Source organism: Plectropomus leopardus, chromosome 14 (assembly GCF_026936395.1).
Source record: "Plectropomus leopardus strain MGB_pleo_1.0 chromosome 14, ASM2693639v1, whole genome shotgun sequence".
Taxonomy (NCBI): Eukaryota; Metazoa; Chordata; class Actinopteri; order Perciformes; family Serranidae; genus Plectropomus; species Plectropomus leopardus.
The window spans coordinates 2,006,635-2,032,500 of record NC_142189.1 but is presented as its reverse complement, the minus strand read 5'-3'; the positions used below and the strand labels follow the sequence as shown (position 1 = coordinate 2,032,500).

Below are 25,866 nucleotides of genomic sequence, written 5' to 3'. Positions count from 1 at the left end.
ATGACGTTAACGTAAAGTTACGTAAGGTCTGGACATAGTTTGCGTTTGAGCTAAGTAAGTTAGAAAGTAAATTATACACTAAAGCCACACATGAAGATCATAAGACAGCAGGCTTATTTTGAGCGTCTGTATTTTGCTCTTCTGTCAGTTATGATTTGCCTTCGTTCATAACTGATGACTGTAAGTTGCGGTTTTATGGGCACATTAATAGACTGACTGAAATAATGTCGACCAGTTCACCTGATTGTAACCACGTGGCATTCCTGTTAGGACGCACATGAGCTCATGGTAGGGTGTAGGGCTGGGAAACATGAAGGTATTATTTTGTATCAACATATGAGACTATATATCATCTTAGGTATTAGATATTGTTATATCGTGATGTGGAATAAATGGTGTTTTTTTCCATATTTTAAAAGCTGCTTTACAGTAAATGACCTGAACCATTTTTCTTATGGTTTTTCTCATGTTTCCTTAACCTATCAGACAGTTCTACTTGTTTTAATACTTGTCTTTACCCATATAGTCATTATATCCACATTACTCATGATTATTGATCAAAAAAATGAAATTGTGTTAGTATTTTTGCAAAATAGTCATTCCAACAAAAATGTTACATCAAAGAGGGAATTTGGTTAAAAAAACAAATTGTAATGTTTGATTCTGCCTCTCAGTGTCAGCATTAATAAAGTGCTTTTGTGGAGATTTGAAAATATCAAGATATACATCGTGTATCAAGATATCGCCTTAAAATATCACTACATAATTTTTAGTCCAGCCCTACAAAGGTGTCGGAAGAAAACCATCACTTTCAGATGGGAAGCGAACATTGGTGTCCCGCATGAAAGTCTGGGGTTTGTTGGATCAGCCCACCGTTTCCCGCCCACAAACATAGTGCTTATGTTATGTTGTTACCGACCGCGTTTCAACCTGACGCCGTCCTGCAATCAGCAGGTGCTGTCCGACCTTCCAGCATCGTATGATAAGACCAAGATCGACTCTGTGCGGCCGCGTTCTCAGCTGACAGCGTTTAATGGTTCATTTTGACCGTGTGATTTAGTATCAGAGGCGCTGCGATGAGACGTTTTCCTCTCTTCTTCTTCAGTGACTACATGTGTCGGTGCATGTACACAGGTTCATAAAGCAGATGAAGGATCCTGTTTTGTTACTGATTGGATGTAAATGAGTCTAAATGAAAGCTGCAGGGCGTTGTGGGGATGAAGTTTCAGCAGGTATACCTGTTAGTCAGATGTAATATATGGAAATTATATTTTAGAACACTTTCCTCGCGATTATGAAATATATTTCTGAGCGGCGTTATGAGCAACATATGGAGGTTTTCATTCACCGTTTGCAATTACATTCAAAGCAGCCTGTCTGCTCCTCCACTCTGCATGGAGAGGTGATTTATCTGCGCGCTTCTATTCATTTTGAATCAGAGCGGTGACGCTGGGCTCCCTCAGCACTTTGACAACCGGTACAGCAGAGAGCCAGCAGAGACCGGAGCAGCGGCGGCAGCTCCTGGAGGAGCGCAGGCACATGAATAATCACCCAGACGCTGCTAGATAGCTCCGCTCTCCTTGGGCCTTCCAGCAGATGCTATGCTAACAAATGGGAGCAGTCAAACCACAGCTAATGGGAAAAAGTTTCCCGTTTTCACCCAAAAAAACACTGCGCAGGTCCCTGGCATGCACACCAACACAGACACACACAAACACTGTCAGCAGCTGCGATTAAGGAGGTAAACAGAGCAAGGTGGAGCGGCTGGAAACACTGAGATCATGTGAGCAGAGTCACAGTGAGGAAAGCTGAGCAACTTTCTCATGTAAATCAGCACGTTGTGAGGCAGATTGACACCAAATTACTGAATCCACTCTCAGAGGATGAACCCTTTAATGGCCTGAAAGTCAATTTTTAACCCTTTGAAACCTGGATCAACCTCAGTCTTCTTCTGCTGCGATCAGACGCCTTTCACAAGCTATAGCAAATTGATTTCACAAACATGGGGAAAAAGACAATGAAAGAAATCTCCCACAACTTGCAAAAAAAATGCAAAGGGTGACAAGAATATTAGCTAAAAAACTGCTCACAACAAAGTCTGTAGATTATCTCCAGTAATCGTGTCATGATTTCTGGAAAGAGACATCACTGTTGATTTTTTCAAATCTATTATTTTGGCACTTTGAGCACCACAAACAAATATTTTTGATTTTAAGGTCCTCGGGTACCACACTGGGACTCCTGGCTGCTGTAAAGTGGACAGAATTTAATGAATTTTTAATAGCATTACTAGACTTCGCCCACAACTTTAGAAATGAGATGCTGTGTGTTTGTGTTCACCACTTAATTCACAGCTGAAAACTCAATCTTAACAAGTCCATTAGGCAATTATTGAGTCCTAAATCAATAAGTTTCAAAAAATCCCTTGAAGCAAGTTTAGCTTTCCTGATTCTGGACGGGAAATCTGTTACGTCTTATTTCATGTAACTGACACTCATTTCTGGGATATTTCTAAAATAGGGTTTAATGGCTCACATTTCTTCTTTTCAGATGTGAAGCCAAAATTTGGCTTGTTGGAGGGGAAATTTACTATATATAAAACTAAATATAAAGCTAAATATAGCTTGGAAGTTTTGGAAAAGTCATGGAATTTTGTTTCACAAACCTGTACAATAACACATGATGTGTTCAAGGACCTTTGGAAATTTTAAATTCTGATGATAGTTTCAGTTTCTGGCTGTGATAAATGGTGAAACTTTGGGTGAGTTTTAAAGAAAAGATGGTGTCCAAACCTTATTCTTAAAATCACCCCAAAAATGTGCTCTTTTTAAAATTAACAAAATATGTTTAAAGAAAAAAAATTGCAAAAAAAGTTTACTTAAAAATCACGAATTAAAAAAAAGATAAAATAGCCTAAATGTTTTCCAATTTAAAATTTTAAAGAAAACAATAAAAAAAAAAACATATATGTATTTTACTAACCCATTATATAGTAAAAACAAAAGAACCGATAAGGAGTATCGATGGTGGTTTCAGATAGATGGATAATCTCTCTTCAATGGTCTTTAAAATTTGCCTGACAGTCATTGAAAAGTCATGAAAAAATGTATTTGTAAAAATGTGTATGAACCCTGTATTTAAATCCAGAGGGTCCCGTCCATAAGTGCTGAAAAAGAAATGCAGCTCTCTATTATCATTTAAAGTGCAGAGGATGTTGTATTTTGTGCCATCAGACACTGTGGGAGTGGAGGTGATGTTTTCTCAGATGTCATGTATCTTGTTTTGGCACCGAACTCTTTAAAGAGACGTGTTGAAAATCCCGTGTCCTCTCCTCGAGAGCGCCGTCTCGACTCGGGCCGCCGTTTTGAAAGAGACACACTGACACCCGGCTCTGACAGAACACGTTCTGTGATCATTTAAAAAAGAGTAAAATCAGCCCACCCCAAAGCAATTGCTCATAAATCTCAACACAAATTATTCCGCTCTGGAACAAAGCGATGAATTATTCAAAAACGACTTCTGAGAGAAAGAGCACGGAGCTGAAAACCCCAAAGTAAATACGTAATCAAAAGCCTTCAGAAAGCTCGGCTGTCTAAAAATATGCTTAGACACAGGAATTCTTCCCTTCCACAGACATAATTATACAAATTGCTCCGCGTCTCGTTAACAAGAGAGGGGGGTAATTCGTATTAGCCATTCATAGCCTATTAATCTAATAAACTAGTTGGCTCTGTGTGTGTGTGTGTGTGTGTGTTAGTGGGCCTGTGTAATGAATTTCTATTAGATTTGTGTTTATTCCCCTTGTGCTGATAAGGGAGATGGGGGTAATGACTGAACTGGGTTTTGCCACTGCAGACGCATTCAAAAACACATTCAGCGCTGAGGGGAGAGGCTATCAATCAGCGTAATCCAATCAAATCGAGTATTTGATGACCCACGAAAACCTTGTATATAATTTATATCTGTAATTTATCTCATTTCTATAATTTTGTAACAGTTTACAGCTGAATTGCGGCTATTTTTATGACCCACCATTGGAGGGGGGAGGTGACGTCTGGTGTGTGGCGTCCACAGAGGCGTAAAAAAAAACAGGGTTCATACACATTTTTACTGATACATTTTCATGACTTTTCCATGACTTTGAAGGGGAATGCAACTTCAAATAAAATAACTATTTATTTTGCTGCCAAAATTTTGGCCTCTTTTTTCTTGTCTTTAACTTTTATGAGGGTGAGTTTTACGGAAAAAAAAATATTTTTTTTGTGATTTGGCCTTTTTTCAATGTTTGTTTTTTAAAGAGAAAAATATGCTTTTTTCTGTCCAGGTCCTCACATACAGTACAAATAATTATAATATAAAGTAAAATGTACTGTATCTGCATAAACGTAAGACCCTCGATGAACCCTTGCTGTATTTGGGGACTTTTCTTTGCTGCAGATGTGACCCAGTTCATTCAGAGTGCACTTTATTTTATTTTTTTACTTTTTCAGATATTTCTTTTTGGCAACAGAGCAAAAGAGAAAAACGAGGCTGGACATGCAGCAGGATTAAAACTTTGGACGTTGTGGGTTTACGGTTTGTGCTTCGGCAGCTGAGCCGCTGGGATTCCTCGTCATCCTCGCTGAACACTTTCAAACATGTTTTTTCTCTCTTTCTTCCCTGTTGCCTGCAGGTTCCTGGGAGCTTTCTGGAAGCCGGTCTCGTCGACCTCCACCAGATGAGCCCCGTCCCCGCTGGTCCAGTGGCACCGCCGCCGGATGACTCCTGGGAGTGGGATGAAACGGATATGACAATCACAGAACTTGAGCCACAAGAAATATCAGAACCCGACCTCATGCACAACCTCCCCTCAGAGCCAGACCTGCCTTCGGACAGCGCTCCGTCCAACGGGAATCAACCCGATGGGATTCAATCCGGTGTCCCAGCCAGTCTAAATCCTGAGACCACGTCCAGCACGTGTGGATCCTCCTCAGAGGTTCAGTCGAATGCGACCTCCCAAACTCTCCGCCCAAACAACAACATCTACCAGGTGTACAGCATCCATACTGTCGAATTATACCGACAGCCTCAGTTTCCTCTCTCCTCCTCCTTGCTGCACAAAACCAAATCAGGAAAACGGAAACAGCACCTCCTCCTGAAGAGCCTGAGTAAGGACTCCTCATTCTCCTCCATCGAATCTCTGCCAGACCTCGTGGGAGGTTTGATGTCAAACAGCCGAGGAGGAGACAGAAACGTAGGATACCAGGACAGCGAGAGGGAGAGCGGCAGAGGGAGCGGCCAGTCGGTGAGCAGTCGGCGGTCAGAGAGCGAGAGCGGCATCGTTAGTGATACAGGAGACACGGAGACGACGGCAAACTCTGAAATCCAGGGGGAGGAGGAGGATCAGGGTGACGAGGAGGAGGAGGAGGAAAAAGAGCAGAAGAAGGATGATGGGAGTCACGTGACTCGGCACAAAGACAATATGAGGCACAACCAAAGAGCCAAGAACGAGGAGAACGTGAAGGAGAAAGGAGTGAGGAGAGAGGAGAACAGAAGAAACAGAGAGGAAGAGAAAAGGAGGAGGCACAAGAGAGGAGGAGGCGAGGCGGTGGAGATCCTAATCAACGGGCGTGGAATCCTGACTCCTGCTGACTCCGACTCTGACTTCGAGGTGGGAGGACTCGGTGTGGACTCCTCCAAGCCCTTCATGTCCCGCAGTGACATCACAGGGTTCAAAGTTGAGCAGCTGAGCGGTTTGGAGACTCCTCCAGCTCTCAGCCGCCGCGCCTCCTCTCCGGTTTTATCTCAGGGCTCCTCTCTGGAGTCCCTCCTGGCTCTGGGTGTGGAGCTGTTTCCCTCCAAAGACCAGCTGCACCGGAGCGCCTCCCTGGAGAGCTGCTTGGCCCCGTGCCGCAGCGCAGAGGAGACCGGAGGCAGCCTGGCCAGCCTCGGGGAGCTGGACCTCGGACTGAGCAGGGAGCTGGACGGAGGTGAACCCGGAAAGGAGAACGAAAGCGTGCAAGGAGAACCGTCCGCTGGGGAGCTGAGCCGAAGAACTCTCGACCTCCTGAAACGTCTGGAGAACATCCAGAGCCCGCTGGAGGCCAAGATGACCCGCAGCGTTTCTGACATGACGCTCCGCAGCAGCTCGTCACACCGGAGCAGACTCCCCGCCTCGCCCTCGCTCGGTGGTCGACACGCCCCCCTCTCTGGGATTTCACGGAAAGGACCGCCATCGCTAATCAACGAGAGTTCAGCAACGGCGTCGCTAACGGAGCTCAGCAGCGCCGAGGACTCCTCTCTGGGGTCTGAAGACTTCGCCATGCTCAGAAATCAACGCCACGTCTTCCTGGATCCCGCCACAGGAGCCAACGCCAACTCAAGCTCTTACAGAAAACGTTGCCACGGAAACAGCCGAGGAGCACAAGGGTTGGATGAGGCAGACGCTGCGAGTTTGAGTCTGGTGGTGAACGTCTCCTACACGTCAGCGTGCACTGATGAAGACGAGGACGACAGTGACCTCCTGTCGTCCTCCACGCTCACGCTCACAGAGGAGGAGCTCGGGGTTCGGGACGGAGAGGACGAGGAGGAGGAGAGGCTAAGCGGCGGCTCCTCTGGTAACGATGACGATGAGGACGATGACGAAGAGGAGATGGAGGGCTCGTATGTCCTGGGGCTGGAGTACATGAAGAGGGAGCTGCAGAGCTGGATCCGATGTCCTCGAGCTTCGTCTTGCTCTTCTAAATCAGAAGCAGGTCTGCGAGACGAGCTGCAGTGTGGCACCAACCTGTCCTCCTCCTTCACCTCCTCGTCTCACAGCAAGGACCAAAACTGCTTTCAAAACCGCTCCAAATTAGCAGAAAGTAACAGCGGCAACAACAAAAGAGAGAAGAAAGAAAAGGAGGAGGAGGAGGAGAACCGGAGGAACGCGACCAGAAGCTACATCAGCCAGTTTGTGGACGACGTGGAGAACGGAAACGTGGACCAGAGCTGTTTGAAAGGGAAAGACGAGGACGACGAGCTTCTCCGAGAGGAGTCCAGCGTGTTCACAAAGAAAGGAGAGTCGCTGAAGACTTACGTGCTCGCCAAAACAGGAGAAACGGTTCAGGACGTCAGCGACTTGATCGTCAAAACCGAACCAACCAATCAGCTTTCTCCATCGCCGTCCTGCGAGCTCCTCCCCCTCCTGTCCAAACGTGCGTCCTCTCTAGTGGGACAGCTGAGAGGGGAGCTGCCCTGCCACAGCTCCTCCTTCCCCTCGCCTCCTTCTCTCTCACCCATCGAGGACTGCAGATCCCATGATGCATTGCACAGGCCAGCAGCCGGAGGACGGAAGTCCATCACCAGTCAGGAGAAGTTCAAATTCTCGTCTTTTGTGACGGAAGAGACAAAGAGGGAAGTCAGGGACAAAGCTTCGTCCCTGCCACCCAGAAAACGGCACAATTCTCACTCCTCCTGCTGCAGCCTCCTCCCCTCCCCCTCCAACCTCCGGCCCCGCAGCGTGGACGACAGCAAGGAGAACGTGCACGACTTTGTGATGGAGATCATTGACATGACGTCACTGGCGCTGAAGAGCAAAGAGAGTCAGCCCGAAGAGCCGAACCAGAGCGACAGCAACCAGTCCAACGCGGACCAGAGTCCTGCGCCACTGACACAGATCAGAGACAAGGTGCACCATCGAGCTTTAATGCACAACTCCGATTAAAAAAGTATAGAAAAAAAGTCAAAAAACACAATCAAAATGTTTTATTGCAAATACAAAACCCCAATTTAACAGAGACAGTTCGACATGGCTGCTGCTGTCGGTGGTAAACGTATGAAATTACCAAATACTTCCGAAGATGCAACATGTATTTGTCCTATTTGACCTCATATATTCTGTACATTTTGAGGACGAATCCAAAAGTATCAAAAGTTATCTCAGTTAATTTGTTCAGTGAGTTGGAGTAATTCAATAAATCGCATCACAGATCATAACTTTTAGGATGTAATGACTAATTTCTACAGTATCTTTTGCGAGTGAAGCCATCTAAAAGCTAATCAGTTTCCATTTTTTTTATTTCTGAAAAAGAAGAAAGAAATCAGGCAGAAAACTTTGCTCCTCCTGTAAAAGTGTAAAATATATTTAATATGCAAATTGACTCTTAATGGTTTCTTGGATGGTTTGGTGTTAAAATAGTCCATTTACTCATTATATATATATATATATATATATATATATATATATATATATATATATATAAATGCACAAAGTGTAAAATCAGATCCAAGACAGTAGGAGTTTGGTCTAAATCAAAATAGAAACAGCACAGGATTTAACTAAATAAAATAAAATAAACAACTGTAAATGAAACAAAGATGGATAAACTGAAGCATAACACAGAAGTTCAACAAAAGTTATAACATAATACAGAAAGATTCAGTAATTCATTTTTTTGTGCACAGCCATCTTGATTAAAGGTTGTTTTCAACCACCTTTGAGTCAAAATAATGTGTGTATTATTATTATTATTATGATTATTATTATTATAGATGAGCTGTGGTAAACCTCCCTCCGTCTGACCAGATCTAAACTAGATCGCCCACCTCGATGACACAAAAAATTAATGCAAAATGTGTCCGAGTTTTTCTGCAGAGTTTTGCTGGCTCTGCCTTTCAGGTTTTATTGATAAAGCTCAAACTCACAGATTCATCTCAGAGGGCTTTACAGTTTCAGCACCCTCTGTTCTTACTATCCTCCATTCAGATTAGGGCTCGGCGATATTAACCTAAAAATACAATGTTTTTCACACCAAACTCGATTTACGATTTAGCAAATAAAAGAAACAAAGGCAGACTGAAAAACGTAGAGGGCATGAAGTCAGTTTTGCATTTTGTACAGCTTTGCGGTTGAAACCGTCGAGTATTGAAAATGACCAGCCTTAAAATCATACGACCGTCGTGCAACATTAGTTTCATGCTAACAAATAAAGTTATTGGTTGTTTTGAAATGAGTGGTTCATCGGCCTGTTATTGTGGAGTCAAATGACGTCCCCTTTCAACTCTCTGTGGTCTTTTCACGTGTTCGGCTGTACAGGCGAGGCGGCTGGTAGCACGTCGCCGAGGGTGGATAGTTTTCGGCACGTGGATAAACCTGCAGGCTTTTCCTCTGCATACATGGCCATCGTGTCTTCAGCGATATGCATCAGTAACAGCTTTGCAGCGGGCAGCTTTCCTGTCATACCGGACACAAAATGTTTCCACTGATGTCGGCTGCTTTTTATTTCTCAGAGTGAGACACGTCTCCCTCTCAGCTGTCTCTGTTTGACATGTTGAAATGAATCGGTCGTGCTGCTGCCTTCAGCTGCAACAGCCTTTAAACAAACTTTGCAGCGGACTCTGGTTTGTTCCAGATCTGACGCCGCAATATCAAACCAGTTCCAAACACCTGACGAGACTGAGCCTGTTTTGGAGCCGTAGTCTTCATTCTCATTAGCGCTGGTCGTGTGTGTGTGTGGCGAGGGCACAGCCCACGATGAACTACGGAAGCCCAAAGAGAGCAGCAAAGGAAGTTAAAGAAAAAACTCCTAAACCATAAATTCTAATGAATCGATAAGATGGATTTATCGCCCAGCCTTCATTCAGATAAGTTGAAAAACGCTCCTCACAAACTCTCCTCTCTCCTCCTCAGGTCCTCGAACACTCCCACCGGCCGCTCCACCTCCGCAAAGGAGACTTCTACTCCTACTTGTCTCTGTCCTCCCATGACAGCGACTGCGGCGAGGTCAGCCAGTGTGCTGAGGAGAAGAGCTCCACTCCGGCGCCCTACAGCATCCCGACTTACGTCACGCCGACACAAGGCCTCCACAGCCCGAGCCCGGAGCCGTTCGCCAAACTGCAGATATCGAACTCTGCTCCGTCTTCCACACGCTCCTCTCCAAACCTCGACTCCAAGAATTTCTGCACGCTCGATTTAACGTCTGCGGGCCACGCCAAAGAGCCCACCAGCCCGTCTCTGTCCCTGCCGCCCAGTCCAGACATCAGGGACGAGGAGATGCTGTTTGCAGCCTGTACGGAGGAGGTGTACCTGGGCCCGCCTCTCTGCTACAGCATGGAGCTCACCAAGAAACCACGGCGCTTCTTTCTGAAGGAAAACTCCGAGTTTTTGCCCTCCCTGGACCCTGGCTACGACCTGAACAGTCTGACTTACACGCCTTCACAAACAAGCGACAATCTTCAATATTTGTCTCAAGAGGAGTGGAGCTCCGAACCAGGTCTGAGGTACCTGTCCCCCTCAAAGGACGGCGAGCAGGATCAGGTGTATTTCCAAGGATCCACAGAGGAGACACACAGCTCCTCCTCTCCGCTCCTGGAGCCTCCTTACAGCTCTTTCTCCTCCTCCTCGCCCTCAAACAGCGTCCCCGCCTCTCTCCGGGGGCCCGGCTCCAAACCAAACGCTGACAACCCTTCCTCTCCTCCGCCCGTGTCCTCTGGCGCCGAGGAAGAGAAGCGAGGTGAGGACCCGTACCTCCTCTGTGATGTCGCTGGAGGAGAAGTCGCGGCCGCTGCGAGTGTCAGCGCGCCGCAGGAGGAGAGGAGTCGTAATGAGGGGCCTCCTTATCTTAATCCCCGGGCGCGTGTCGCCCCGATAGACTCCTCCGCAGCCGAATGTTTGGCAGATACTAAAGCGCTTGAATCCAATATGGGCGCCGTAATGACCAAGATAAGTGTCTGCAGCTCCGCTACAAATCCCTCAAAAGAGGCAGCCACCACCGCCACGCGTATTAATCCCAAAATTAACTGCTCGGCGATGAGAGAGGCAGATAGAGAGGAGGGGGAGAGGCGAGGAGAGGTGGATACTCGGCGGGTGAAGCAGGAGGAGAAGGGAAGGAGAGGGCGGAGCGGCTCGCAGCAGGAAGCGAAGGCAGCGGCGGAGAAGCAGGTTAGTGTTCCACGTCTTAGCCCGATCTGCTATCTCAGGACATTATACAGGACCGTGATACTGCACTTCACCTCTCTACTCCAGGTATTAGTCCGAGCCGAGCCCCTCAGTGGGTATGAATGTAATGAGGCCGCTGTGCGTTTCTCTCATTTCCATTTTTGAGGCCAGACGGACGTGAGAGGTGCTGATATCTGTAACCTCCCCTCCCCTCCTCGTCCTCCTCCTGACCCTCTCTCCTCCCCCTCTCCACTTCACACTCCTCCTCTTCTTTTTCCAGTCTCATTTCCTCGTCTTCACCTTTGTCTTCATGTCCTTTTCACTCATTTTCTTCTTCTACTGTTTTTTCTTGTTTCTCCTCCCCTTCTTTTCTTCCCTCATCTTGTTTCTCTTCATCTGTCTTCCAACTTTCATTTCCTCTCCTCCTCACCCCTTTTACTATTTTTTTTGTTCCTCTATTTTTTTGCCTCTTTCTGTTTTTTTCATCAACTCTCCTTCGTTCCTTCTCTCTTCTTCTCCTCATCTGTGCTCTCCGTCCCGGATCTATCCAACACGTCGCACTCCATGTGCTAAGGGACCGTCAGAAATTTGAAAATCCTATGATGGTCAAAATACATATTAATACAAAAATACAAGATTTTACAGTTTGTGGCTGTGATAAATTATGTGAATCTGGACATTTTTGTTTTGATTTTGGGTTTGGAAGGCATGTCTTCTTTCAAATCAACAAAAAAATTAAAAGAAAAAAAACATTCTTTTTTTTAAATCACAAAATGTAAAAAAAAAAATAAAAATAAAAATCTCCAAAAAGTAAAACAAAAAATGAATAAATAAATGAGAATTTCTTATAAAAAAAAACAAAAAAGGACATTTTTTTAAAGAAAAGAAAAATTCACTCCCCAGTGCTTGTAGACTTTTTTTACATGCCTCCCCCTATTTGAACCATCCCCTACCCGCCCATAAATAACAAACAGTCCCTAATCATGATAAAAAGCCCCTCTTTCTCTACTAATTATGAACAACTACTAATATTTTTAATATCACAATTCATAATTCAAATCAAAAATAAAGTTTTTCAGGGTAAATAAGGTGCCAGAGTGCATAAAAAGCAAAAAAAATAGAGTTTGTTCATCAAAGAGGAGGATCCCCCTCAGAGCTCCCAATGTCCCCAAATCCTGGAAACGCCGCTGCTCTCTCTGCTCTCATGGTCGTATATTCATCTCTCTCTTTACTTTTCCACTTTCTTCTTCTATGTTCTCACTCCTGTCCCCTCCCTCCTCCTCCTCCTCCTCCTCCTCCTCCTCCTCCTCCTCCCTCTCTCCCTCTCTCCTCCCTCAGGTGTTAATGGAAGGAGGGATTTGCAGACTTCTCAGTTTTTTAGTTAAAAGGTTAAGGTCCACAGAACAACATCAGCATAATTACTATCAGTCAGATTTCATTAGGATTCATCAGCTAAGAGCTTTTCCCCGTCCCGCAGTGATCGTTCAATTCATTTCATCGCTGAATTAGCGTGTTTGTGCTCTTTTTAAGTTTTCTATTTCCTTATGCAAATGACTTTGGCATTTTTTACCATCTCTGCAACCTTGCTCCCTCCTCTGTTTATCAACTTTTTCGTGCTCTCTTAAAGAGGAACAGGGCTCAGCTGAAGAGGGCTCTTTCACAGCAGCCTGTAGTTGTTTCTCACACTGTGCATGTTAATGCGGCCCACATGTCCTCTGTGCTGTTTTAAAGTGCGGTGAGAAGACTTTCACTGCACAAAAGCGCACCGTCACTTTAATAACTCCGAGACAGATTTCTGGCCCGCAAGTCACCACGAGGTGCTGCAGCGTTCATTTCACCTCACAGCAATAAAGGTCTGGACTATTTTGATGACTCAGGATGACAATAACAGCAAATCTGAGCAAAATCAATTGATTTAGGGGAAATTGCTGCGAACACACTAAATGAGGTTATTTCACAAACATGACTCAAATTGCCTCGAGATTAAATTTTTTCTTCCCTTTCAAATTTTTGGTGATTTTTTAAGAAAATATGCCTTCCATGCCCATTGGACATGCCCATCAGTACAAACTTCCTGTTTTTTTTTAATAATGTGTTCTTATGTTCCCCTTTTTTTAAAATCATGTTGTGCCTCTTTTCTAAATTCTTTGCCGGTCTGTAAATCCAGCACAAGCGAAACTCACCATGAGTTATTTTTAGCCCTCAGCAGCAGCTCGAGTCACAGTGTGGATAATTGATCAGTTGATCTGGTCAGAGCTGATCAGATCGATGAATGAGAGGAGAAGCAGAATGAGTGAATGTAACAGTTTTACTGCGTCTGGTGTTCTGCTGCTCCGTCTGTGACAACAGTACGCTCTGCTGTGCTGTGAATAGCAGCACGGTATCAATAGTGCTAGAAAATCTATATGTGGCGTCAAATGTTTTATTTGTTGCAGCTCGGCATAAATAAATGACTGCGTGGGAAACTCTGTGCTGCATTTGGCTAAACTTTCACTGCCTTTTGTATCTTTCACGGAGCTTGCACGGCTTTCTCACTCTCAAAACAACCTTAAAGATTTCTTCTTGGTAGGAGATAATATCTCATACTTAAGTTTTGGCCAAAATTGTCCTCAAAAAAGAAAAATCACCTTGCCTCAGGGCTTTGGTGCATGTTTGTCTGAATATTTATTTTTGTGTTATTTAATATTCTACTAATATATTTTTTAGATTGCATCTTTTGCACTTTATATTGTTATATATTTTTTATCTGATATTTTATATATTTTTAAAGTCTTTTTATTTGAGGACAGTGTGAGTGTAGCTTTCTCATTGAATAATAAATTCATTAACAAAAGACAGAAACTGCGAAGATGGGGGTAGATGTGCTTCTAACACGTGTGCAGTCATGTATGTGTGCATGTAAGCGTGACTGCACATGCGTGTGTGTGTGTGTGTGAGTTTATAGCGTTGGTGGCTGTATGGGGAGGAGGAGGCATAATAGCTACACAAGTCTTTACAAAGCGATTAGTCCTGAACCAATTAAGAGAGCGGGGTGGAGCTGGGGAGAGAATTGTTTTCGGCCTGATGCGCGTTGTTTTAATTTGCAACTTTTCATCAGTTTGGGCTCAAAGAAAGAACAAGCCGATTAGAAAACAAAGACAAACAGCGTTTCAGCCCGATAATGCCGTTTTGATTTATTCTTCTCCTGTTTGTCTGTCTCCTTTACTCGCTCCCTCGCCATCCATCGCCACCTCTCTCTCTCCCTGATGAAAAACTGTTTTCTCACTCTCAGCTGCATCATGTATTTGCCTTCATGTGACTGAACGACTTCTCTGTTTTCTTGTCTCTCTTTTCCCAATCTTTTTCCTCCCTTCTTGTTTTTTTCCCTTGTCTGTCTATCGATCTCCATCTTTTGACTTCTGTTCTGTTCATTCTTTTCTTTTTCTCTCACCACATCCATTCTTGTTTTTATTTATCGTCTCTCCATCTCAGGTGAGAGCTCAGTCAGCCGCCAATCACACGAGAGCAGCGCAGGGACGGAGCCAAGCCTCAGCGAGACCGCCCGCCTCGAGAACGAAAGCAGTCAGAGTGAGTTAACACACACATGCGCAAGAAAAGAAGGAAAATCTGGTGATATCTCTGATTTCAACAGACGACATCACTCCAATCCTGGCTTCCCTCCACTGGCTCGCAAATCGTTTTTGAACTGATTTTAAGATTTTACTGATCACTTTTAAAGGTCTGGCCCTGAGCCCCCCCTTATGAGCCAGTTCGCAGCCTTACATCCTCAGGTGGGGCCCCTCAGGTGGGGCCCCTCAGGTGGGGCCCCTCAGGTCGTTCCAAAGTCGAGGCTTGAATCTGAAGGTGACAGTGTTTTTGCCATCGGGCCCCTCGGCTTCAGAGTGACCTGATTAATTGAACATTTTTGCCTCAATTACGATTAATGAATGATTATTTTGCTTTGCTCTGTTTGTCTGTCTCACTGCGCTGCGGTCGGACCATCAGCTGTTTGATCCGCAATGATGAAATGCTGTGGCTGTCAAACACTCAGCTGTTCTACAGTCAAAGTCATTCACTTTTTTTACATGATTGTTCAACACTTCTGCCCTCGCTGTGTTTTGGCGTGAGATTTTCCTCGACATGTGATGGACCAGTGGTATGGGCGCTATTAATACCCACCTCCGTGCGTGTGGGTCGCGCAATGACAGGTGTTTTGTTGCAAAAATCTCACAGGAGGAAGACAGTTTGTAAAACTGCTCCAGTCAGAGAGGCAGTTGGACATGTCAGGTTCTGAATGTCGGTTTTGATTATTTTTCGATTAATCGCCCAGCACTACTCCTTAAAAAATGTTGTTCTCATTCTCACATTTTATTACAACTCAGCTACGTGTCCGGATAAGACGAAGTTTTGTTCTGGGTCCGCTAGTTGGTGATACCTGCTTTAAGTAAAATCTTTGAGAACTCTTAAATTGTTTAAATCTTTTACAGAGAAGAACACAGATGAAGATATATTTTCTTTCATGAACATTTCAGATGAAATTCCTGGAATATTTTCATCCAGTTTTCCCATAAATGATTCTGCCGTCGTCACGTGTGATCCAGGCGCCACACCAGCCGAGAATTTGTTTTAGTTTCATCATCTTTTCTATTTTTATACTCAAATCAAACCAGGAAGCTGCTGAACACGAACAAAGGCCGTCACTGACACAGTGTGTGTGTGTGTGTGTGTGTGTGTGTGTGTGTGTGTGTGTGTGAGAGAGAGAGAGAGAGAGATGTGGCCACCCTTTAGGTGCCTCCAGGGCTAAGCAAAACCTACTGCTCCCATACTCTCCCTCTCCTTCTTTCTCTCTCACTCTCTCACACACACATACACACACACACACACACACACACACACACACACACACCCCCCTGAGGGCAGGGCATGAGAGTCCAGGTAGATGCTCTGACAGCCCAACAGCTGCAGGTTAGACAGACATGTTACACACACACACACCAAAGGACAAACATGCATACACACATGCAAGTAGAGAAATACACACATGAAAGTGCAAAATCAAGCGCTGCACACACAGAGAAACAAACACACACGCACACATACACACATCACACACAGACCGACGACAAAGGACACACACACACACACACACACACACACACACACATCATATTGGTGATGCATACAGCTGGTCCTGACCCCCATGGCGTGCCCCAGTCTAGCCCACCTGTTCACACACACACACACACACACACACACACACACACACACTGTACACAGACACAGGTGCAATTAAAGCAATCGTGAATGCGGCTCATGATGTGCTCTGTGACCCAGACAGCAGAAGGTCTGCAGCAAAACACACAGGAGAGAGACACAGTGTGTGTGTGTGTGTGTGTGTGTGTGTGTGTGTGTGTGTGTGTGTGTGTGTGCGTGCGTGTGTGTGTGTTCAGGTTGTGTTCTGACTCACGTTTGGAAAGTTTAATAGAAAAGCCAAACAGAAATCGACTGATTATCCGCTGTAGATCTGATTTCAGCTCCCGTCAGAAAGGACCGTCCGTTTGGGATTTACTGAAAACACGACTCGATATATGAGATAAACTGGACAAATAAACTTGGGAAGAAACGTCCCACAAATAAAAAAAATCAATAAAATGTGACAAAAAAACAACCTCAACATTATTTTCTTAAGAAATAAAGAAAATAAATAGATATATATACAAAAACTAAAAAAAAAAAAGATATTTATATTACTATAATTTTATTTTAAAAATTATGTTGCAGAAAAAAATAAACGAATATTTTTAAATGACCTTGGGCCCTTTTTGGGTCATTTTCACTCTTTTTTATTTTTTTATTTCAAACTTTTTTTTGTGCTTATTTTCAGGTAATTTTCTTGTAACAGTTTTTACTGATTTCTTACTATTATTTTGGCTGTGTCTTGTTAATTTGAGTCTCAAAGGGTTAAACATTGCCAGGGAGTCAACATGAAAAAATGCTCAGCCATCCAACCTTTAAAAGTCTCTCTCTCCCTCTCTCTCTCTCTCCATCCATCCCTCCATCCAGAGACTTCCTGCGTTGGGAGCAGAACCCTCCAGGATCCAGCTGTAAGGGAGCTCTCTCCATCTCCTCCCCGCTGAGCTGATCTCTCTCCTGGGTTTGTCTCTCCGGCTGCTCCTGGAGCCGTTTCACCCCCCTCTGATCTCCCGAATCTCTCTGCTGTAACCGAACAGATCGTGTAAGAAACTGGACTGAAAACTCCTCCAGCAGGTTCAGGGTGATTCTGATTTCCACTTTCTCACAGAAATAATAACGTCTCGAACTACAGGGTCTCTGAGCGCTTAGAAAGCAGCTTTTACCGTTTGGCTGAGCTTTTTTTTTTTTTTTAGGTAGCCTGTAGTCAATATATAGAGTTTACCTCAAAATACAGTTTTAATGTGACAAAGATTTAAGATTTAAAGATTTAAGAGCTCAGAGGAAAATAATGTTGTAACAGCAACCATTTAAATGTGATTACCAAATTGATTTTTTTAGAAATGTCTGACTTAAAACAATGTTTTCAGCAGCTGTAGAGAAATATTTCACTCATGAGTCACAAAGTTACTTTATTACAATATTTACTCGAAAAACAAGAAAAAACTCTTCCGACAGGACGACCTTTAGGTTTAAGTGAAAGCAGCTCAGAATCAGCCCAGTCTTTATTATTCTTTTGTTATTTTTAAGTTTATTTTGTTGTGGTTTCAGAGTTCAGACGACACTTAAACTTTCGAATCGTGCCAATTTAACCCTTTGACACCTGGATCAACATCAGTTGAAACTGAACAATTTGGTTTTATTTCTTTCAAATACTCGGGAAACAGGCAGTGAGTAACTGCGGGAGAAATACCTCACAAACTGCAAGAAATTTGGAAAAGATGACAAAAAATGACATTAAAAATGTCTTTTTGGGAAAATATCCAAAAGAATCATTTTCAATTAGAAATTATTATAATCATATATTTAAAATTCTTTCTTTTTTTTATTCCAATTTTCAGGCTATATTCTTGTAACTTTTCATTGATTTCTTGCTAATTTGGGGTAATTTCTTTCTCTGAGGTTGAAAAAGAATTCAAGCCATTTTGCTCAGGTTTTGAAGGGTTAAGATACACTCACGTGGCGTTTTAATAAAACAGAGTGCTGAGTCTGAGGAAGCTTTGATGTGACTGTTTCAGGGAAATGGTGTTGAACTGACCTGTGATCAGCTGAAGTTTACACGTTTACTCAGACGGACGTCGTGTTTTCTTCTCGCTGCTGCCGTCGGTTTAATGGAGGCTGGTCGCACAAAGACCTGCTGACTTACGGCGATTAGGCGTCAACTTCCTGCGTCGCTAGCGAGATGCCGAGCTACATCCCTAAAAACAGGTGACAGAATTATGACCACTAAAGGTGTGACAAGTGTGGAAGAGATCGACACAGCTGGGAAAGTCATTTTAAGCCAACAAACACAAATTAAAACTTAAAATTCACGGATTTTATTTGACTGACCGCTTCCTCAGTTTTTCCCAAACAGAAATGTTCAAACACAAACTCGCTCAAAAACATTGTTTGGTTTGTTTTGTGAGGTTTACATATTTTAAAATGTTTCATCCATTTGAGTCAAGCGATGTTAACATAAAAAGCATTTATGTAATTAAATCAAATAAAACTGAGATGAATAGAATTTATATTTTAAATGTATGCAGCTGTAGCTCATAGAATTTACATTATTTTCTTTAACCCTTTGATAACTGGAGCTACATCACTTTTCTTGTTTACAGAAATCCTTCACAAGGACTTTAACCCTTTGAACCCTGAGCAAATTTCTACCAAAAACATGGAAAAAAGGCAATGAGAAATGTGGTAACAAATGTTCCAGTAATTGCAAGAAATCAGTACATTTACATTTTTTTTAAAGGCAGGAACAAAAATAAAAAAGCTAGGAAAAAACATTATTTCATTTTATCATCATTACATATTGAAACTTTTTTTAATCTAAATTATTCTGGTTTATAGGCACTTTCCAAATTATTTTCCTTGTTTTTTTTGTTGTTTTTTTAATTTATTTTTGTTTGTTTGTTGATAATTTTCTTTTATGTTTGATTATTATTATAACAGGTTTTAAAGGTCATAAAGTTTATGTAGTTACTGTTAATAAACTTCATGTATTTCAAATATGTTGATTACATTAACATTATTAAAGTAAATTCAGCGTTTTTGAAATTAACGGTACTTATGTGAATTTATTAAAGTCAGTGAGGTAAACTCTGTGAGCTTATAGTCTTCATGTCATTTGTGTTCGATTTAATTATTTAAATGGATGTTTTTAGTTTATGTTAGAATTGCTCAACTCATTAAGATCAAAATGTTATAAATAATTAAAATATGTAAACCGAAGAAAAGTAGATCAAATGATTTATCTGAATGTCACACTGAATGTCTGAATGAAACAAAATGTAGGTTCAGTTTATAAAACAACCTATAAAACCACTTTTAACATCTTAGCAGGATTATAGGTTTTTGTATTTTAGTAATTGGAGTTATTTTTGACCAGTAGGGGGCAGACAGAGTTATTCGCCCCAGGTCAGTCGAGTTTTTGCACAAGTCCCGTTATTCACTGTTAATATACTTGTAGATCTGAGTCTTTGAGCGGCCGGCAACTTCTTTTGTTCTTCTTTCTTTGATCCTCCGTCACAAACTTCGTCCTCCGCTCCCGTAGTTTCCCGGAGTTACCTCAGTGTTGTTCAGCCGCCGCTCGGACACAACAGTTTGCATGACTTCTCGCTGCGTCTCAGTTGTGTTCACCCTGTTATCTTATAAACACACTGTTAAAACTGCAGCACACGTAGCATGTGACCTCCAAAACTCTCGGTCTGTGTTTATCGTTGATGTCAGTTTTCAGAATCTGTCGCTGTGACTCCGTCGATCTCTTGTAGTGTTAGAAGCTCGTCATCCTGTAATATCAGCACCACGCTGCAGACACACAACCACACGGCCTCTGATCTCTAAAAGCATGAACTCTGTCAAAGCTGCCACGAAGAGGTATTTAACCCTTTGAAACCTGAGCAGAGTGGTTTGATGGGGAGTAAAGGCAATGACCAACTTGGCAAGAAATGTTTGACAAATTGCAAGAAATTAGTAAAAGATGACAAAAAGATCTAAAAATTAGTCTTACAAAGGGGGAAGAATTATTACAAAATTATCCAAATCTAGGGAAAATGTCTAAAAACTATATTTCTAATTATTTTAATTATATATTTTAACAATGCACACAGAAATTTTCTGCACTTTTGGGGGGGTAATTTTCTTGATTGTATTATTTTTTAATTTTTTGCCTATTTTTGGGTAATTTTTCTGTAATATTGGTTTTGAAAGAAATCAAACCAATGTATTCAGTCTTCAAAGGGTTAACGGGTGGGGAGGAACTTGCTGTAAAAACTTTTCATGCTTTACAGATGAAGTGTTGAGAAGCACAAAAGACTGAGTCAGTTTTAATAAAAGCTGCAAATATTAAGAGAAATCTTAAAAGAACCACATTAGTTTAACTTTGCACAAAAAAGAAAAAAAAATCAATAAGGCCAATGAGTTGTATTCTGCTGTTTTTATAGAAGCTAACTCTTAAAAACTGTGTGATTATGACCGAAAAACAGAACTGAGGATTTGGGTTCAAATAGAGAAAAGTCGTGCACCGATCAGTCAGAGTCGATTTGAAGTCAAAACCCCGAAATGTCTAACCGAAAGTCTGTCCTGACTAAAAAAACGGCAGCGTCAGGTGTTTGTGTAAACATGAATTCGACCTCTATTCACAGTCACATGACCAGAAACTAAGATTGAAAGTTCTGCCTGTGAGGAGCAAAGGTGGAACCAACATGTAGATGATTCAGCGGATGAGTTCATTAGATCAGAAAACGTTAAAACAAGGACGGATTTTGGTGTTTAATAGTGGATCAGTTGAAATCAGGGCTGTGAGCACTCGAGTCCAGTTTCAAGCTTGAGTTTGGCCCCGAGACCACATTTCTGAAGTCTTGCACTTGTCTCGGTGTCGTGCCTTGTTGGAATTTTCTGGACTTTTCTCGGTCTCGGCTGTTTGCGATCTGAGGCACTGTCACAGGGCCGATTTGTTGTTCAGTTTGGAGGTCTGTTGAAACCTGTTGTTGGCGTGTCTTGAGACCACTCCGTCAAAGTCGTGCACTTGCCTTTACTTCAACGGGGTAAACACTGTGAGATTTTGGGCTGTCCCAGAAGAAAGACGACCATCATGAAAGAATCATGGCCATATGTTTGGTCGTGGCTCTAAAACGACGATCCTACGTCGCACAGTGAGAGAGGTTCAAAGATGGCTGTTGTCAGAAATTTGGGATGACCATCTCACCACGTGACTGCTGTTACGACCTGCGTCTACTGACCGACCAATAGAAATGCAGCATGAAATGACGCTCTGCTAAATGTTAGTAGATGCAAATATTCACTTTGAGCTCTTTGAGCTCCTCTGACGATGGTGAGGGCTCGTTTTGTTTGTTCACATTTTTCTCACCACCACAGAAACATACACTGTTGACGCACTTCAATGACATTTTGTTCTTACGTATAGACGCCGATGGTCATAGGTCGTAGCTTGAGATTCAGCAGATCCTGGGCTCTAGGTCCCGGAGGTGACGGGTTAGAGGAGGGCGCCATGATTCTGCCTAAAATGACGGCTGACAGCAGCAGAGAGGTGAATAGATTTAGAGTTTGATAGCAGCAACGTGATTGGCTGATGGAGATAGTGACAAAGACTGATTGGTTAACTAGGAGAGCCTCTAATCAGCTGATTGGAGGAAGCAGTGAGATCGAGATGGAGAGAGAATCGTGAATGAATGAAGGAATGAAAGAAAGTCTTCCTGATTGAAGTTTTGCTGAGCTTCATTTGTACAGAAAGTCGCGCAAATCTACCAACACGCTGCATAAAAATAAACGTCCCTCCGGTTCTTCCTCCGTGGCATTGCAGTAATTTTGTGAGCAATGCAACAGTCCGCTAACAGTAAGATGACCCACAGCCGCTGACGTCAGAGGTTAAAATGTGCGTGTATTTCACCATAATTAGATTTGCTCTGGACTCTGTCCTGACTTTAGGATTTTGCACTCTGAGTGATTTTTTGTATGCGTTTTTAAAATCATCTGAAAAAAAAGGTTCCGCAGAGAAACATTACACATTAAATATGGTGTTTTTTTTTATATTGTTGCAAAAATTATAATCTTACTTGTTCCAAAAACTCAGTGTTGGACAAAGATTTCGGAGTCTGATTGAATGCGTAAAGACCTGCAGTCTCAACTGCCTTTGGTCTTGATCTTGACTCGGACTCATGTGAACTTGGTCTTGGAAGTCAAAAACTTGGACTTGGTAAAGTTGGTCTTGACTGCAGCCCTGTTTGAACCTTATTTTCTATCTCATGATAGAATTGAAGTATTGTAGAAATGCTTTTACTGTACTTGAGACTCCTGTAAGGTAATGTTAAAATTTCTCTTTTAAATGCAGCATCTCGGCGGTAAAGTCTAGATTTAATCCGTCGACGATGACGACCTGAACGTACCTTTAGTTTCCTCTTGAGGGAGAAAGTGGTGATGATGCTTTTTTGAAGTCGGGAAGTGCAGTATTGCTTCCTCTGAGTACCTGAACAAGAACATAGTTTCTGCAAGTATTTTTGGTCAGTCCATCTAGTATTTACTTGTTTAATCTTCTGTAAATCTCACTTGAGGCAGGACGGGGTCAAACCTCACATGTACCACTTTGAGAATCATTAAATTGCAACTTCTTCTTCTCAAACGTCCATGTTGATACATTACTGAACCTTTGGGTTCCTCTAGAGGGAGGAAGTATTGCTCATCCTCGTTAGATCATCTCATTTAGTGAAGGACATGTTCATCCTGCGAGCCTTCGTGTGTTTGTAGGCTGCGTCCTCTGAAGGATGCACAGATATTTAATGCGACCAGCCATCGTTCTGAGGTCCTGAATGGTCCTAAAAACTGCTGAGCTCAGAGGTTTGGTGACAAACTCAAGGATGTACCTGCTGCTATGGTGGAAGAAGTCACTGTGCTCTGAATCGATGGATATTCACACACGTCAGGTCAAACGTAGCTCTGCCCGAGTACTTTCTGCCAGCAGCGGCGTCTGCACGCCGACGGCTGAACCATGAGTCCAAAAATGAGAAATAATAAAAACAAGACTGGATTTTATCTATGCAACACGACCAAAGTTGGCGAAAGCTGAAGCGGTGTTGTTGCGTCGAGGTTTGATGACTGTTGATGGGGACGTGTGTTGTTATTAATACTTGCTGTATGTACTGTATGTACACCACTACTGTACCATGTATCGTTTTCTTTTTTTATTTTCTAGAAAACTCCTGAAATGATGATTAGCAGTGACGCTGGGGTTTTCGGGGATCGGTGTTGAGACGGGTGTGCGTGTTTAGGACAAAATAGGGTTTGAAATCTTTCAAATATAATTGTGTGCCTTGCTCTACTGTTACTACTTCTACCTTTTTTTTTGTTAATTAAAAATCACTGCTTTCCCAGTTAGGTGATGAAAACATGCAACAAAAAAAATCCAATGAAAAAAGCAAGGCTGAGGTGGAGCTGGTGTATATATGTAAAGGTGTGAAACCTTGGTGTAAAATGCAGAGGGAGGAATGCTTGTTGTTTGTGTTTATTTAACTCTGTATGTGACCTGTGATGTGGAATATCTTTATTATCAGTATCGGCCATCAAAAGCTTGACTGCATGGTTCCTGCTAACTACAATGTAAAACCAACTGTTGACAAATAAACTTAATTTATTGGAAAATGTACTGTTTTTGTCTTCTTTGTTATTGCATGTTTTTTTTCTGTATTTTTAAGTGAAAGAAAACAAAATGTAAAACAGGAAAGCAAAACAAAGTTCAGTCCTCGTCATGACTGTACCCTCTGGAGGTTTGGGTTATGGGTCGGAGCCGTGATGTTGGAAGGATAAAGACTCGTACAAATGCAAAGCCACGTTGAACATACTCAAAATTCAGAATTTTAGTGTAATTTCAGTGAAAGTTATTGTAACATTTTTGTCGTCTTGTTCAGTGTTTGGTTCAGCTAAAAGACCCTCTAAAGATTTGGATGTTGAGTTTTTTGGTAAATACATTTTGTTTTAAGGGTTTAAAGCCTGTTTTGGCATTTGCATTATCACCAGGCGGGTTTCCATTAACCCTCAAACTACGCAAATTGAAATTACGAATATAAAATACGTCTAATGGAAGTGCGTCAATTCTGAAAAAACTTTGATTTATTTCAAAAAAGTTTTTACGCTCGCATTAGGAGGTTTTCCAGGCGACTGGAAAAAGCCGTATTTCATGAAACTGCAGTGGAAACTTTTCTTAGTCTTTTCTAGGTCACATGATGGTGGGAGGTCACATGATGGTGGGAGGTCACGTGATGCTGTGTCTATGTGCTTGTCAGTAGGAACTGGCTCCCATGATGCAGCAGGAGCTACAAGAGCTGTTATTGCATCACATAACTCTGAGAAAGTTTTGAATCCACAATTCCTCTGTGAAATCGTGGACTATCAGCTCCCAGAAATCCCTCATACGTGGCCGCTCCCACATATAAGGGGCTCGCCTTTCCATCATGGCTCCATAACACGCCTACGTGGCCTTGGATTGGAAATAATGACGGCTAGTTTGGTGGCTGCAATAGAAATAAAGCTGCTGATGTTTTGAACATCCATCGCCATGGTTACTGGGATGTTATCACCAGAGAAGAAGTTGCAGAACATCACTCAGTGGAAACACAGTCATCTCACAATTGTGTTTTAGCGACATTTTGAAAATCTGGCTTTTGTGCAGATCTGTGATGGAAACCTGCCTGTTGATTCGATCTGTGGTGTTTCATGTTGCAGCGTGTGACGTTCTGAGAACATTTATCTTTTCCTCCCTCTCAAAGTTGCTGTCCACTTTACATTTTTCTGCTGTTTTCTTTGTGTTGCTGGTGTTGTCTCAGTTGTTCCTTCCAAATATTACCTGCAGCATTAAGTTTTGGCTGCATTTGGCAGGTTGGGCAAACAAAGCCAAAATCAAAGCTGGTTCAGTAGTTTTTCTCAACCGTCAGCGATGTGTCAGGCCCCCAATCATCACAAATGCATCATTACATTTTTTTTTGATCTTCCAAAGATTCATTTCTTTGCCCTTAATCAGACCTGTTTTCTTCAGCCGGCACTCAGATGGAAAGTTTTAAGCACAATGATATCTGGAGAAAGTGATTGGATGGTAAACACACACTTTGCAGATATTACAGATAATGTTTTCTTCATCAGAAGGAGGTCAGTGTGTGAAACAGGAAAACACAGCTGGTGACACGGAGAGGACGGCGTGATGATGAGGAGGACAGGCGGAGGAGCAGCCTTGATGTGTGTTCACCTCTGCAGGATGTAAAGGCCTGTGGCCATCTCTCCCTCTCACACACACACACACACACACACACACACACACACTCTGCAAATCAATTTGTCCCTGATTACAGGGACTGTCCTTGATAACATCCTTTAGAGCTGAACTTGGTGTGACGCTGTCGCTTTGGTGATGAAAAGTCTCTTTTCACATCACAACAAATCAAACAGGAAAATGTTTACGTGGCTGCAGCCGGTGGAAAATATTCTTATTGGGCTTCAAATGATTGTTGTTAAAATCGGCCCACAGCATTAATAACTGAGATTTTAGCAGATAACAAGACAAACTGCAGACTTTGTAGCACTAGAGGGAAAGACGGGTTATTAAAATCTAAAGGGAAGCAGGAATAAGAGAAATAAGGTCTGTCGTTTACACAGGCTGAAGAGACTTTCACGTCTTGTTCTACGACATGAAACGTGTCAGTAAAAACATCACTGTCAACTTAAAAGCTTTTATGTGTCTTTAAAAAGACACAAAGGGCTAAATAATACTACAGCACACTATCACATCCAGCCGTGATGAACGCAGCTTT

General features: G+C 42.6%; 1 protein-coding gene across 2 annotated transcripts in view; it reads left to right on the top strand.

Moving 5' to 3' along the window:
- Positions 1–23,707, top strand: part of akap6 (A-kinase anchoring protein 6) — a 213,072-nt gene extending 189,365 nt beyond the window's left edge. For both annotated transcript variants that reach the window (XM_042501072.2, XM_088087262.1), the window contains exons 20-23: positions 4,673–7,648; positions 9,650–10,900; positions 14,369–14,464; positions 16,940–23,707. In XM_042501072.2, coding sequence (XP_042357006.2) covers positions 4,673–7,648; positions 9,650–10,900; positions 14,369–14,464; positions 16,940–16,984 — 4,368 coding nt within the window. In that variant the 3' untranslated portion in view covers positions 16,985–23,707. The remainder of the gene's footprint in view (positions 1–4,672; positions 7,649–9,649; positions 10,901–14,368; positions 14,465–16,939) is intronic.
- The last annotated feature ends 2,159 nt before the right edge of the window (positions 23,708–25,866 follow it).